At 44.1% G+C, this 15,251-nt stretch overlaps 1 protein-coding gene across 11 annotated transcripts in view; it reads left to right on the top strand.

Moving 5' to 3' along the window:
* The window catches only part of AKAP13 (A-kinase anchoring protein 13), a 325,195-nt gene that overhangs the window by 295,487 nt on the left and 14,457 nt on the right, over nt 1-15,251 (top strand). For 9 of the 11 annotated variants that reach the window (XM_041751826.1, XM_041751825.1, XM_041751829.1 and 6 more), the window contains 10 exons: nt 1,838-1,950; nt 2,555-2,707; nt 3,468-3,718; nt 6,018-6,143; nt 6,257-6,374; nt 7,043-7,291; nt 11,154-11,230; nt 12,240-12,421; nt 12,540-12,622; nt 14,899-15,093. In XM_041751826.1, the coding sequence (XP_041607760.1) occupies nt 1,838-1,950; nt 2,555-2,707; nt 3,468-3,718; nt 6,018-6,143; nt 6,257-6,374; nt 7,043-7,291; nt 11,154-11,230; nt 12,240-12,421; nt 12,540-12,622; nt 14,899-15,093 (1,547 nt within the window). The remainder of the gene's footprint in view (nt 1-1,837; nt 1,951-2,554; nt 2,708-3,467; nt 3,719-6,017; nt 6,144-6,256; nt 6,375-7,042; nt 7,292-11,153; nt 11,231-12,239; nt 12,422-12,539; nt 12,623-14,898; nt 15,094-15,251) is intronic. The other 2 variants (XM_041751827.1, XM_041751828.1) reach the window with 2 other exon arrangements.

Below are 15,251 nucleotides of genomic sequence, written 5' to 3' on the forward strand. Positions count from 1 at the left end.
ACTATTCCATTGTATACATAGACCACATTTTCTTTATCCATTCATCTTTCGATGGGCACCAAGGCTCCTTCCACAGTTTGGCTATTGTGGACATTGCAGTATAAACATCGGGGTGCAGGTGTCCTGCCATTTCACTGCATCTGTATCTTTCGGGTAAATCCCCAACAGTACAATTGCTGGGTCATAGGGCAGTTCTATTTTTAACTCGATGAGGAACCTCCACACAGTTTTCCAGAGTGGCTGCACCAGTTCACATTCCCACCAACAGTGCAAGAGGGTTCCCCTTTCTCCACATCCTCTCCAACATTTGTTGTTTCCTGTCTTGTTAATTTTCACCATTTTCACTGGGTGTGAGGTGGTATCTCATTGTGGTTTTGATTTGTGTTTCCCTGTTGGCAAGTGATGCGGAGCATTTTCTCATTTGCTTGTTTGGCCATGTATATGGGTGACAGGAGTTTAATAACCATATCACTTCAGGAAAAGATTCTTCTCAGGGAAAAAAAAAAAGGTATAAAATAATGATTTAGTGTATAGCCAAGTGATACAGATACGGAGAATGGGGATTGCATTTTGATGCACTGTCATGCCCACCATTTTTTAGCAAGGAATCCCCTTTAAACACCATCATCGGGCACATTGTCCTGTGCTTCCTGCGTGGTCATCCTCACTTTTAAGGAACCTGAGTTATAAAGGGACAGTTTTTAGATCAAAATCAGTGAAAATTGGGGGGGGGGGAGGGGCACGGGGTTTTTGTTTGTAACCACTTGTCCACTTGTATTTTCAGATATTACACTTTTCTGTTGGTCATGTGAACTTAGTGTCTCCGCTGCTTTTTGAATCTCTTCTCTGGGCTTGCATCTTGACTCTTAAGTCCATTTCATGATAGTGAATAATGGGCCAGTTAGGACTTCTTGGTCTGCACTCACTCATTTGCACTAAGTTCCTTTTGTGGTCTTTGCAAAAGTTGCTTTGGCCCCGGACTGTTGAGGCCTGGGCTGGCACAAGGCTAATTATGATGTTGCTGCCTGTTTTGGGTAATAAGACTCCTGCCTTCCCATCAAGTAAAGAAGTCACCTCAAATGTAGGACTCAGAACATCTCTTGCATCTCTCTTAACCTCGGCTGGAGCAAAATTCTTAACTAAAGGGTGCAGATCTTCTTTTGTCTTCATCTCCTAACCTCTGTGCTGACTATTGTTTTCTTGTTAAAAAAATGTTTCTGGTATTTTTATTTTGTCTTTGTACTGTCATTGTTCAAAGGCCTCCTTTCAGAGTTGTTAGGGTTTCAAAACTTGTTTGCGTTATGACTTTTAAAAACCAATCTTTAAATAAAATGTAAACTTTTAAATGACTCTGGCTTGCTTTTGTGTCCTACCAAAAACATTTACTGGGGGCCTGCTGTGCCAGCTGGTGGGTTGGGTGTGAGAAAGTCCAAGGAATACAGTTTATTAAAAGTGCTTAGGCTGCAGTTATTTAGGAACAAGTAGTAAAAGTTAGCAGTTACACAGTGAGTTTCAAATGGAGAAATTTCTTGTGTAATGTGTACAGAGTTTAAGGGAAGAGCATTATTCTTGTTACTTATCATAAAAAAGAAAAACACATACACCATAACTGAAGGCTCAAGAGGTTCAAGTTTTCAGTGATCTTAGATGTTTCTGACCTTCCTGAATAGCTCGTGTTGCATGTTGCCAAGGACCTGACATAAGTAATTTGTCTTCCATCACTGTGGTGCTTATAGCCGGCTGTCATTTTAGAGATTTTCTGGTACTCGTTTTGAGAATGCAGACAATGGGTTATTAAAAAATGTGGTTGACAGTATGTGCTTCTTTTCTTCCCCAGAGTTGGCAATGATGAGAACATATCGAATACCTGGAAATTCCTGTCTCATTCAACAGACTCCCTAAATAAAATCAGCAAGGTCAATGAGTCAACAGAATCACTTACTGATGAGGGTAAGAGGAAATTATGGCCTGTGTCTTACGCATCTGTGGAGACTGGGTGCTGTTCACTGAATATAAGTGTAAATGGAATAATAATAGTACCTGCCTCTTCCTTACTCCTGTGAAGATTCTCTAACTTGTCTCTTAATCATCAAAATGCTCTATAATCAGTTGGTAATCAAACTTACCCAGTTGTTAGATAGTTGTCCATTGAAGGATGTCATTGACTTTAATGTAGTCCTTCTCTAGTACAAACACTTTTTCTTCCCTTAGACTTTTCATATGTGGTCAGTTATAGCTCTGGGCACGTCATAAGCCTGCCTCTTAAGTAAAGTTACCAGGTACTTTACAATTCCTTATTCACATAGGAATCCCGTATGTCAGTCACATTTGATTTACGTGATATTTATCACTCTAACCCAGTCGTGCACATGCAGTGTGTCACTCCCAGACAGGAAATGATTCTTTTCTAATCCTAGAATATGCATTCTATGAATATTCCCTGTGTTAATGCACTGTGTGTGTCTTGGGAAATTATCACCTGAGGAAAGTGCAGTGTAAGCTTCCTAGAGCTCACAGACCCCAGATTCTGATACTGATCTTTTGCTGTTTTGAGGAGTAGGTACAGACATGAATGAAGGACAGCTAATGGGGGACTTCGAGATGGAATCCAAACAACTAGAAGCAGAGTCCTGGAGTCGAGTAGTGGATAGCAAGTTTCTCAAACAGCAAAAGAAAGATGTGGTCAAACGGCAAGAAGTGATTTATGGTGAGACCCTCCATTTGTTCTGCTGATGTTTGATTTGCATTGTGCAGCACCTTTTATCAAGGAAATCATTGGACCTTAGAAAGCCAATTTTCAAGTATGGTGCATGTCACAGATTTTCTTTAAAAATTTTGAGGTTTAGAGACATGATCTTATCTGTCCTTTTCTCTTTAAAATTGTTTCCTTGGGGCAGCCCCGGTGGCGCAGTGGTTTGGCGCCACCTGCAGCCCGGGGTGTGATCCTGGAGACCCGGGATCGAGTCCCACATCCGGCTTCCTACGTGGAGCCTGCTTCTCTCTCTGCCTGTGTCTCTGCCTCTCTCTTCGCTCTCTCTGAATGAATAAATAAATCTTTAAAAAATAAAATAATAAAATAAAATTGTTTCCTTTAATTTTATTGAATGTAAGCGCTTGTTTATGCAGCAGCCCTAGAAAGAGATCTCTTGTGACTGTACAGTTTGATTTCTCAGCTACATTGGAAACTAAGCATGAGTCATTTGTAGGAAATTATGAAAGGCTCTGAATCTAGCACAGACCACTTGGGAAACCATCATTTAAAGAGTGATGGAATCCAGCATGCCGTCAGAAAACAGCATTAGGTGATGTGAAATAGAGAAATGAAATGGGAACACTTTAAGGGAAAGACAGCTGTTGACCCAGTTTTTAAGTTTCAGTTGGGCTCTAAATAGTGTTAAGACTAAAGTGGGCTTTTAGTAGCAGGTGACCTTTGAAGGAGAATCCTGACCAGCTTTGTCCTGCTTCAGAGTTGATGCAGACAGAATTGCACCACATCCGCACGCTGAAGATCATGAGCGATGTGTACAGCCGGGGGATGATGACAGAACTGCTCTTTGAGCAACAGACGGTGGAGAAGCTGTTCCCCTGTTTGGATGAACTGATCAGTATCCATAGCCAGTTCTTTCAGAGGATCCTGGAGCGGAAGAAGGAATCTCTGGTGGATAAAAGCGAAAAGAACTTCCTCATCAAGAGGATGGGAGATGTGCTTGTAAATCAGGTGAGCAATGGAAAGGATCTTCCCCCACATAATGAGGTAGAAAGTGAAGCTTTGGGGTTCAGCAGCCACGCATTTACATCCTGACTGTACTGCCTGTTATCTTTGTGAGCATAGGCAAGTTTTCAAATCTCTGTGAGCCTCAATTTCCTTTTCTGTAAATGAGGGCAGATTTTCTTTCCTAATGTCATTTTTTTAAAACTAAAAAGAATATATACATAAAATAACTAGCATATATGGTAGATATTCAGTAAAAGTCCCATTTTCCTTTTTCAGCATCCAGTCTATCATCAGAAACAGTGTAGTTTAAGAAGTTAAAAGCAGTCTTTTGGAATTTCAACTTCCTCCTTATGCCTTAAATCAAAAGGAACTCCTTTATCTGAAAACCACGTGGGATTAGAAAATTGAACAAGAAACTGTAAAATAGTTCCATAAAATAGATCTTGCTGATGTTTTCATCAAGAGGTGGCATGGTTTCAATCCTACTCCAAAAACAGTTGGGCCAGAAGTTATTTTGAAAAAAGTGTTGTTAGTTGAACCTTAACAGGCAGAGGAGCACGGCATCACCCCCAACTATTTCTTCCCCAGCAGATCTCTGCCGCTTCATATAAGCAGAAGCTTCATTGGTAGAACATCTGCCTAAGAATTGATAAAGTGTTGTCTTTTCCTTACGTTCTTCAGCCTGTACTCCTCACCTCATTAACTCATTAGTGCATTCATTCATCCTTTTTCTAATATTTCCTGGGCATCAAAATACCAGCTGGAACCACAGAGGCAGACACAACTCAGACCTATGCCTCACACTTCTCCTGTTCCCAAGTGAACAAAGGCATGGTAGGATGTAAGGCACACAGAGCATGGCTCATGCTGTAACACAGGTCTCTGCCACAAATAGGGCCCTAACATCCCCTCCTAACAGATTCCACGTCTTTGTCTCTACCCTCAGACCTGCACAGGTGCCTCTTCTAACCTGACTTGTATTGTCCATAGTTCATTGTACTTGTGCATGTTCCTTTAGTAAGATCTTTAATGGTAGGATTCATATCTTGGACTGTCATGGTGTCCATTTGTTGCTTCTATGTGCCAGTTCTAAAACCACCCTTTTATAGCACTTACTTCATGATGGAAGTGGAGCACCTAAAAATCTTTGCTTTAACTTTCCCTTTGGTAAAGGGGAAAAGGAGAAGCTAGATACTCTGAACCTTTTTTCTTTCAAGTTTTTTGGTAAGGATCAATTTCTGTTGCCTTCAGAGATTTTTAATACATTAGAAATTGATGCTTAACATGCAGAAACTTATTGTTTTACCCGAAAGTGAACATCTCTTCAGATGAGCCATTGAGACTGCACACATTTAGAAATGATGAAAGGCCACACAGAATTGTTAGGACTGCTGGCCTGAGGTAGGTAAGATAAGCAGATCACTGAGTAATAATAGCTGCTTCTGATATCTTTTTGATTTATCAAGGTGAGCTTTTTAAGACTGACTGTCTCACCAGAAAACTTCTAGTGAATCTCCTTGTTTCACTACTGTGTTTATAACAAATAGAAATTAGAACACATTTTGTACTACTTAAGTGCACAGCACATAGATATTTCTGTGATGGTTGTTTTTTTAAAATAAATAGTTTTATCGGAACAAATTGATATGCCGTAGAAGGTACCCACTTAAAGTGTACAGTTCAGTGGTTTCTAGTTTCTATATTCACAGAGTTGTATGACCATCATTACAGTCAGTTTTAGAACATCTTTATCACCCTGCCCCTGCTCTAGGCATCTACCAATCTACTTTCTATCTCTGCAGATTTGTCTATTCTGGACTTATTAAGTAAATGAGATAAAACAATAGACAGTCCTTTGCGTTTGACTTTTTCATTTAGAATAATGCTTTCAACATCAATATTATAACTATCTATCTGTATTTCATTCCTCTTGTGGCAGAATAATGGTCCATCCTGTGTTCCTGCCACATTGTATTTACCCTTGGATGGGCATTTGGTTTATTTCCACTTGGGGGCACTTGTGAATATGGTGGCTATGAACTTTCATATCCAAGGTTTTGTGTAAGTTTTATGGCTAGGAGCAGAATTGCCAGGTCACATGATAACTCTGTGTAGCTTTCTGAGGAACTGCAATACTGTTTTCCAAAGCTGCTGCACCATTTTAATCTTTTGAGGAACTCTTGGGGAACGCACTCTTGGGTTTTACAAATAGACTGGAAACTGTACAAAATTTGATATAGATTCTGTATAAAATTTCAGCGTCCTGAGCTCCAACTTAACTTCTGCTTGCTTTTTTCTGCAGTTTTCAGGGGAGAACGCAGAACGCTTAAAGAAGACATACGGCAAGTTCTGTGGGCAACACAACCAGTCTGTGAACTACTTTAAAGACCTTCATACCAAGGATAAGCGGTTTCAGGCCTTTGTGAAGGTATGAGTGTGAAACAGGGAACTCTCTTTCGTGGTCTGGGGCACTGTGTCACTATTCATTGAGCCAGAGCCCTCCTTGAATAGCTCCTGATAATCCCGTTTTGTCCTTTGCAGAAGAAGATGAGCAGTGCCGTCGTGAGGAGGCTAGGCATCCCAGAGTGCATATTGCTGGTGACCCAGCGAATCACGAAATACCCAGTTTTATTCCAAAGAATATTGCAATGTACCAAAGGTGAGCCTCTTTCCTCACCGGTCAGGTCTGCCAGCAGACTGTTTCTTGTATGACCAGCAGCACAAGAGGCCCCAAGGAAGAGCTGCTTAATGCTCTCACAGGTCTCTAAGAGATCCTGTGTTTTACCCTAAAACTGTTTTGTTTTCTTAAGTGAAAACTTGGAATGCTGTATCCCCAGGCTTCAGGTGGACAAAAGCAGGAAGGAGCCACTTACTGACTCCCTCCAGATTCAGCAGCCCGAGCAACTTCTCCCTCACCACAAGACTGGGCAGGGATCCCCACCAGTTCTTTCCATAAGTGAACTGCTAGACCTGCTGTTGTTTTTCACTGAACCTGGACTTACTAGTTTCTCTCTCTTGGCCAGCCCGGCTCCTAGGCAGTTATGTTCAAGATGAGATAAAGACATACATTACTGTTGCCCCTCTCTCTCCCTGAAATTGTTGGGTCCTTCTGCTTCAGGACATGGCGTGGAATTGCATGCTGTGTCTGTTGTAGAAAACATCTAACTTTATTGAGAATTAACCTTATGACAAGGATAGGCACATGATGTTTGGTGTGTTGGCTTCACTCTATCAGACATGCTATCAGCATGTCCACCAGGAAGTAGGCTTCCCCCTCTCCTTGTCTGAAAGGATCCATTAAAAACAGGATTATTCCTTCCTTCCAAGACAATGAAGTGGAGCAGGAAGATCTGGCTCAGTCCCTGAGCCTGGTGAAGGATGTGATTGGAGCCGTGGACAGCAAAGTGGCAAGTTATGAAAAGAAAGTGCGTCTGAATGAAATTTATACAAAGACAGATAGCAAGTCGATCATGAGAATGAAGAGCGGCCAGATGTTTGCCAAGGAGGATTTGAAGCGGAAGAAGCTTGTGCGGGATGGGGGTGTGTTTCTGAAGAACGCAGCAGGAAGGTTGAAAGGTAAGGCTTGCTTTTTGTCTGAGTCTACATGTGTACCAAAGAAGAGCAAGCAAGATTCAGATAATTTTGTTAGTAATCCACCGCCAGGTTTTTCCTAGGGATCCCACACCCAAACATTACACAGGAGCTATTGTCTCTTAATTCTTAATTTTATATCAAAAAAATGAGGTTGAGACAGCTTATGAGATGGTAAACTCCAGTAAGATTAACAGGAATGACACAGGGAAAATGAGGGAAGAAAAAAGATTTTAAAAACAAAGCAAGGTGGCCCTTCTTGGCACCTGCTCCCAGTGACTCCAAGGGTATGCAGGCCAGGGATGGCCCCAAAGAGTAGGTGGCAGAGGGGGAGCTGGTGTGCAGGTCTAAGTGTTGCCACATGGCACTCATGGCAAGAATCAGGAAGAGTGGGAGACCGCAAGGACAGGCCTAAGAGCAGTGGCATCCAGAGAGGAATGAGCGGGACAAAATCTCATGCCAACCAGAAAAACGAAAAAAGGATGAAAAGGAACAAATTGCTAATAAAGCAGAGCCATTGGCCCTGCCTGGAAGCTGGTGACTGTCGTGTGCCTCGAGTCAATCATAGGCGGTCACATCCTACAGTATAACAAGGACACATGTCAGAGGCTTGGAGAGCCACAGGCAGCAGTGAAAGGGGAGATTATGGAAAGGATCGGGAGGAGGTGAGACGGGATGGAAAAGCAGCCCAGTCGTGGTCTGCGAGCAGTTAGCACTGACCCTCCTCACCATGGCCATGATGAGGAGTTTGGCCTATGCCTTGAATCTTGATGTCTTTCCTCAAGTTAATAGGAAGACACGCTTGCTTCCTGAACTTACATGTATTCAGTGTACCTTTGTTGCAGACCTTCTGGTGTTATGTGTTTCTGTGGGTCTCCTGTGGCCAGCTTCTAATTGAACATAGTATTTTGACCCAGTCTGTAAGATTCTTCTAGCAAGGGAGTTTTACCCTATTGCATGGCAAGATGCTCGTTATATATTCTGAAGTTTATAAAACAGCTTAAAAAGGCAAAAAAAAAAAAAAAAAAAAAAAAAGGCCAAGTATAACATTATTACAGAAATGCAGGCTATTAAGAAAGGTGTGGTCTCCTCCAGAAACAGGCAACACATTAGGGGTTGGGTCTCTGGCAACAGTTGCATGGAGAGAAAACCCTATCAGGTAGCAGGTCAGAGTCTGAGAGACTAAGAATACATCACTTGTTTAAAGAGAGATTGTAGAGGACTTTTCAGCTCCCAAGACCTTAGAGTAAACCTATGTGTAACTCACACCAGCCAGATAGATTATTAAACTTGATGATACTCATCTCTTTTATCTTCCTCTAAGCACAAGATTGTAGAAGATACTAATTTTCCATTTGGTTTTAATTTTTCCTTTTAAAGGATGAGCTGCATCAAGTTAAGGAAGTTACTATGAGGTTTATTAATTCTTCTACCCATCTGATTTATAAATAACCTTTTCATCGACCCTTGAGGCCTGTGTGGGCTCTGGCCTTAGCAGCAGCCCTAAGCACACCTGGCCCAGCCCTGACAAGCTGTGTGCACCAGGCAGGCTGGCCACGTGGTGTCATCCGCGCTGACAGAAAACCAAGGCTGGGAATAAGATCTGTGCCCCTGTCCTGTCTCTCACACATCAGGAACACTATAGGCAGCTGCTGTCAGCCAGTACCCCCAGAGTCCTTAGCTGGCATCTCACCACTCTTGCGCCAAACAGTAAAGATGTCCCAGGTGACCCGTTGGCCTCAAAGGTGAATGAAGCTGAGCCTGCATAGGTATTGGGCTCAGAATGAAGAGGCCTATGAAGAGGTGCCTGCTCCACAGTCTGACGGGCACTGGAACCAAGGGCAGAACTGAGAGACCCATGAGAAGTAGCATCTGAGTTAGTCATGAAGGACAAAGGGCAGGTACACCTGGCCTGTAGGCAGCAGACATGGTGGCAGGAAGGGCTGAGGACAGGAGCAGAGAGGGGCCTAGTCTGGATGGGGACAGTGACAGCTGATACTGAAAAATGGGGTGGGCACAGAATGGGCTCCACGCAGGGGGTTTTCAGCAGGAAAGGGATCCATTCTACTGTTTTCTAGCGCCATCATGGAGGCAGCCAGGGAGCAGCAGGAGCAGGGAGAGGCTGGTGACAGAGACAGGAGAGCCCCTGCTGCAGGGAACCACGGCAAGCACACCAGGCCTGAGTTCCAGTGGGAGCATGAAAAGGAAAGCCAGGAACCTTTCACATGAAAGAGTGATCCCTTCCTGCTTCCAGCAGATGTGTGTCTCTGCTCCATGGTGAACTTGAATGAGGCAATCCCTGAGGCTCCCTCCCCCTTCCCAGTACCTGTCCTCTGATGCTCTGAGAACCCCCGGATCAGGACTCTGCCCACACGGGCACTTTGGGACTGGCTTCAAGGCAGCCTGGCACTTGAGGAAAGCCTGCTTCCTTTTGCAAGGACCTGAATTTTCTAGAGCTGCCACTGCCTAGAGCCAGCACTTGGTTCTTTCCTGTACACAGCAGTTTATTTATTCATTCCCAAAGTAAAAACTGATGGATTCCAGCTGTGGGACTGAAGCTGTGGTCAGCTAGTGGCACAGGACAGGCTCTCCAGTGGAGATCAGGCTTGGTGTGGAGGCCTTCCCCCCTCAGGTGGGCTCGTGCCAAGGACAGCCATTACTGCACTGGCACCCCTTGAAAGGGACGGGTTTGTTTTTCTCTGACCCACCAACACTGTATGTAGAAGCATCCAGCGAAATTGAAACTTGTGTTTTGAAACTTTGTTTGTTTAGCAGACACCTGAATTATTTAAAAGTAAACTTTAAGAAACTTGTCAAAATGAATAGCAGCCCATAGAACAGTAGTTCATGGCCTGTTTGGTCTAGGCTGAAAACTACCTCCTGAGCAATCTGCTGTCCTTGCTTCTGTTCTCTTCATAGCCATGTAGCAAATTACACAGAGAGGGGCTTCCAGCTGTGGCAGAAGGGGTGGGAAAGCCCAGAGGGGACCCAACCACCTGAGGAGGTTGCTTAAGTCAGTTCCGTTCTTTCCCCACGGGGTAGTAGCCCCCCCCCCTTCCAGGGGGAGGATAGCACAGAGGGGCCAGCCTGCTAGATCTGAGATGCCAGACCTCATCTTTTAAGGCGATACTAGAAAATGCTGCCCCGCATTCTCAGAGCAGGAGTTTGTGATCGGCATTCTCCGATCGGAGAATCGGCATTCTCCCGATTACTAGATCCAAGTAGACATGTTACTTTGGCTTTTGTTTGAGTTGAGAGGAACAGCAGGCTGTGTCCATGGCAGATAGAGGTTGAGGCTGACTGGGCTCCATTGTGTTCCCATGTATGTACCTGTGAAATCAGAGGGCATGTGGAGCCATTCTGTTCTCCTGGGGTGTGAGGGTTGTCTCAAACTGCTGTGTACAGGCCTTTCATCAGACCGAGGTATTTTTATACATCACCTGTTGGCAGTGCTCCAGTCTTCTCTCTCACGCCTCTCCCATTATTAGGATCAGGGATCAGGGAGTATCATGACCTGAGTATTTGGTGGAATGTGTTGCTATGTAGTATCTGTTAAAATCCTTCCCAGCTTTAAAGTATTTTGTTCTTCATGTCTTCTTCCCTTATGGAATATTTCTTTCCAGAGCAGAGTATTCAGGCTTTGTCAAGATAAGACTTTGGTGGTAACTTCCATTTAAAAATACGTCTAAAAAATCAGTGACCCGGTGTGGGTCCTGCAGAAGTGTAAACCCATCTGCAGGGTACTCTCCCATCCTGATTTGTTCTGAGGGCTGTATTGCTGACTTGGCCTCTGACTCGTTTCACTGTTCAGTAATCCTTGTCCATTCTCCTCTTTTCCACTTTACAGAGGTTCAAGCAGTTCTGCTTACTGACATTTTAGTTTTCCTTCAAGAAAAAGACCAGAAATATGTCTTTGCATCATTGGTAAGCTAAACTGTCAATCTCTTCCATTTGTAATTAATAGTATTCAGAACATCCGGAGTAAGTATTGAGTCTGAACACTGGATTATTGCTCTCCCCCATCTCAAAATTAATTTGCTCAGGACAGATTCCTCTGAGTAATTTCTCAGATACCCTTGCAGTGTTCCACCCTACCCCCAAGAAACATTAGTTTTCTGTTCCCTCACAGTCCCTTTGGGGACCTTGGACATTTGATCTAAGGACATCTGTCACTGGAGTATTTCTTGCATGTTATGCCCCATAAATCGTGCTCATTTATAATGTCACCAGCCAGAGTCACAGAGGAACCTAGAAGGATTCATCATGTAGGAACCATGTCTGGAAACTCAGTAGATACAAATCATTTCCTTTTTTGGAAATCTTTTTCATTTTGCTAAAATGTAGATAAAATAATGAGATACTTTATCTTAAATCTGCCATTGTTTGTTAAACCATATGCTTTTTTTTCCAGTCTTACTGAGAAATAATTGACACATACCACTCTGTAAGGCATACAGAATGATGGTTTGATTTACATATATTATTAAATGATGATCACAAAAAGTTCAGCTAACATTCATCATTTCCTATAGATATATAAAGAAAAGGAAGAAATGAAAACTGTTGTGATAAGAACAGTGAGAATTTACTTGCTCTTTCAACACCTGTCCTATGTTCCGGACAGCAGAGTTAGCCATGGTCATCATTACGTCCCAGGAGCTTATTTATCTCATAACTGGAAGTTTGTCCCTTTTGACTACCCTCCTCCATCTCATTCACCCTCCCTACCCCTCCAATCTGGTAACCACAAATCTGGTCTCTTTTTCTTGGAGTTTGATGTGGGGTTTTTGCATTTTTTGTTTGTTTTATGTGTTTTTGGATGCCACTCATAAGTGAGATCATACATCTGGTCTTACCTTACTTAGATCAGAGTTTTCTGGAGAGTTAGGATATCGTATGCCTTTCTTACATTGACCCTCTCCCCTTTTTCTAGGACCAGAAATCAACAGTGATCTCTTTAAAGAAGCTGATTGTAAGGGAAGTCGCACATGAAGAAAAAGGTTTATTCCTAATAAGTATGGGGATGAAGGACCCGGAGATGGTGGAAGTACATGCCAGCTCCAAAGAAGAGCGCAACAGCTGGATTCAGATCATTCAGGACACAATCAACACCCTGTAAGTCAAGCACCAGGGCCCTTCCCAGCCTCTGATTTTTATCCTCGAGGAGGGGACAGTGACCAGAGTAATTGACATGGTGGAGGGCTTTTGATTCATTTGTTTTGTTGGGTATTAGGAACAGAGATGAAGATGAAGGAATTCCCAGCGAGAATGAGGAAGAAAAGAGGATACTGGACACCAAAGCCAGAGAACTGAAAGGTAAGGCTGCTGGAAGTATCTGAGACCTCGTTTGCGGATCATGTGCAGGTGTGGAGTCTGCAGGGGGCTCCTGTAGTGCTGTGGCCCCTTGGCTGCACAGGTGTCCCAGCAGACATGTCACAACGAGGAGGTGAATAGGTTTTAATGAAAGAGCAACCGAATCTGAACTGGCATGGATCCCGAGTCCTGTAAAATGGCCATCATAAGTTGTCTGACACCAGATCAAGAGGACATTGATTCTCTTTTTTCACTTTCTGCGTTGTTGGTTGGACCTTAGTGACATTCTTTGTACTTTGTCGTGGAAGAATTTGCTAAAACTCACATATTCAAGGTTCAAACAGAGAGAGGGGTACTTGAAGAAAAGAATTTTCCAGTTAAGCATTTTTTATCAGTTACCCTTGCTGCTGTGCTGTATGTGCACCATGAGTTAGAAGGTGGTTCTGGGAGAGGTGTGCTCGCCAGTTATGCTCAACCTCTGTTCATTGAGTCCCTGCTATTGGTGTAGTCTCGTCAACATCCCTGCAGGACATGTGTGCCACTTCCCATTGTGCAAATGAGAAAACCAAGGCCCACGAAAGCCATGCAGTCCAGGGTCACATATGCAGAGTGTGACAGAGGGTTCTGCTCCCCTGCCTTCTAAGCAGCAGAGGCAAGTGCTCCCCTCTCGGCCAGGGCTTGCTGAATGTTCGTTCCCAAGTAAAGACCCAGCTTCAGGTAGAAATAAGGCCCAGAGTCAAGTCAATGTCAGCACCCAAGGAGTTCAGTTAGTCTTTTAAGCCAGACAAAACAATAATACTGTTTCATTGGGGGTGTGGGGAGGACACAGATTTAGGCTGAAGCCAGAGTGACACCTGATTTATTGGCCTGTAATTAGTATTGGCAGGGATGAAAAACTTGTTTTCTTCATATGCATGAGGCACCCGGCCATGTATAGTGCTAGGTGCTGGGGGAGCAGAGATGCCCACAGCGGCATCCCTGCTGTCAGGGAGTCCCATTAGCAAAGGAGACGTACATAAATGATGGGACTAGACCTCAGACACAGAGAATGCGGGACCTAATCCTGCCTGTGGTCTCCAGGGAGTCAGGGCCAAGAAATAGGGATTTAGCTGGAAAGGCACCAGGGCTTGAAGAGCGACAAAGGAATGGTAAAATCTGTGTAGCGAAATTTCAACCTAAATTGTCTTCATTGACGCTGAAGCCAGTGGGAGAATTGCTTGAGGGAGTGGGGGAGCTGCAGGGAGTGGAAAGCCTGGCTTGGAGGCTCATGGGAGAAGAGTGGGTGTGGAAGGAAGGGCGGGGCCAGGAGACAGAAGTCCTCCCAGGTCTTCGGTGGCCCAGCTCTAGGATGAAGGTGGTGTTGGCTAAGGAAGGGATCACAGGCCAGAGGGAGGAGAAGGACGGCAAGAATAGAGAAAATGCTTTATGACAAGCTGAGGTCGAGCTAGCCACAGGACGATGGGACTCTGACCTGGTGCTCAGAAAAGGAGGCAGGATTCAGGCTGCTTTACATGAGTTACCAGCACATGGGAAGTCCCTGAAGCTGTGGGAGGGCATATCTCCAGAAGGAAGCATGTGAAGTGTAGGAGACCAGCCAGGATGGAGCCAAGAGGGAACCCTAGGTATTACTGAAGATGGCAGCAAGAGAACCAATGATGTCCTCCAAGTGAGGGGCGTAAAGGGTTTGAAAGGAGGGAGGAGAGGTGCCTGGGTGACTCGGTTCAGTGTCTAACTCTTGATTTCAGCTCAGGTCATGAGATCAAGTCTTGTGTCAGGCTGTTCACCCATCAGGGAGTCTGCTAAAGATTCTCTCCCTCTCCTTCTGCCCCTTTCCACGCTCTCGTGAGGTAGGTAGGTGGGGGTAGGCAGGGAGGAAGGAGAGAGAGAGAAAGAGGGAGAAAGAAAGAGAAAGAAAAGAAAAAGAAAGAATCTTTAAAAAAAAAATAGAGCGGAATCCTCCTTCCTGAAAAGATGAAACACAGGCCTCATTGGATGAGTAATGAAGGGTAGCCTTGGAAAGAGCAGGTGCAGACAAGAGTGGGTTGAGAAGTAAACAGGAGGTAGGGGAGTGGAAACAAAGGAAGGCTTCTTATGTCAGAAATTCTGATTTTGTCTAGAAAGATGCGGGATGGAAATTGCCATCTGCGGGGGGGGGGGGGGGGGGGTGCAGCTGTGTTCTCTGTTGTCCTACCAGTGGCCACAAGGTGGCACTCGTGTCCCGCTCATCTCTTATTAAACACCCTTAGAGTCACCAGACCTTTTCTCCATCCTCCTTGCAGAGCAACTTCAGCAGAAGGACCAGCAGATTCTCCTCTTACTGGAAGAGAAGGAGATGATTTTCCGAGACATGACTGAGTGCAGCACCCCCTTGCCGGAGGATTGCTCCCCAACTCACAGTTCTAGAATCCTCTTCCGCTCCAACACAGAAGAGGCTCTCAAAGGAGGACCTTTAATGAAAAGTGCAATAAACGAGGGTAACTGCCCCTCTTAATCTCTTCCCAAAGTGCTTTATGCACTAATAGTATTTACTAGTTTTTACTTTTCTATTGTAAAATAAAGCACAAATACAGAAAACAACCCAAAACAAATATTTTGTTTAGTAAATTATTATCAGGGGAACTTCCTTGTGATT

This window comes from Vulpes lagopus, chromosome 4 (genome assembly GCF_018345385.1).
Source record: "Vulpes lagopus strain Blue_001 chromosome 4, ASM1834538v1, whole genome shotgun sequence".
NCBI lineage: Eukaryota > Metazoa > Chordata > Mammalia > Carnivora > Canidae > Vulpes > Vulpes lagopus.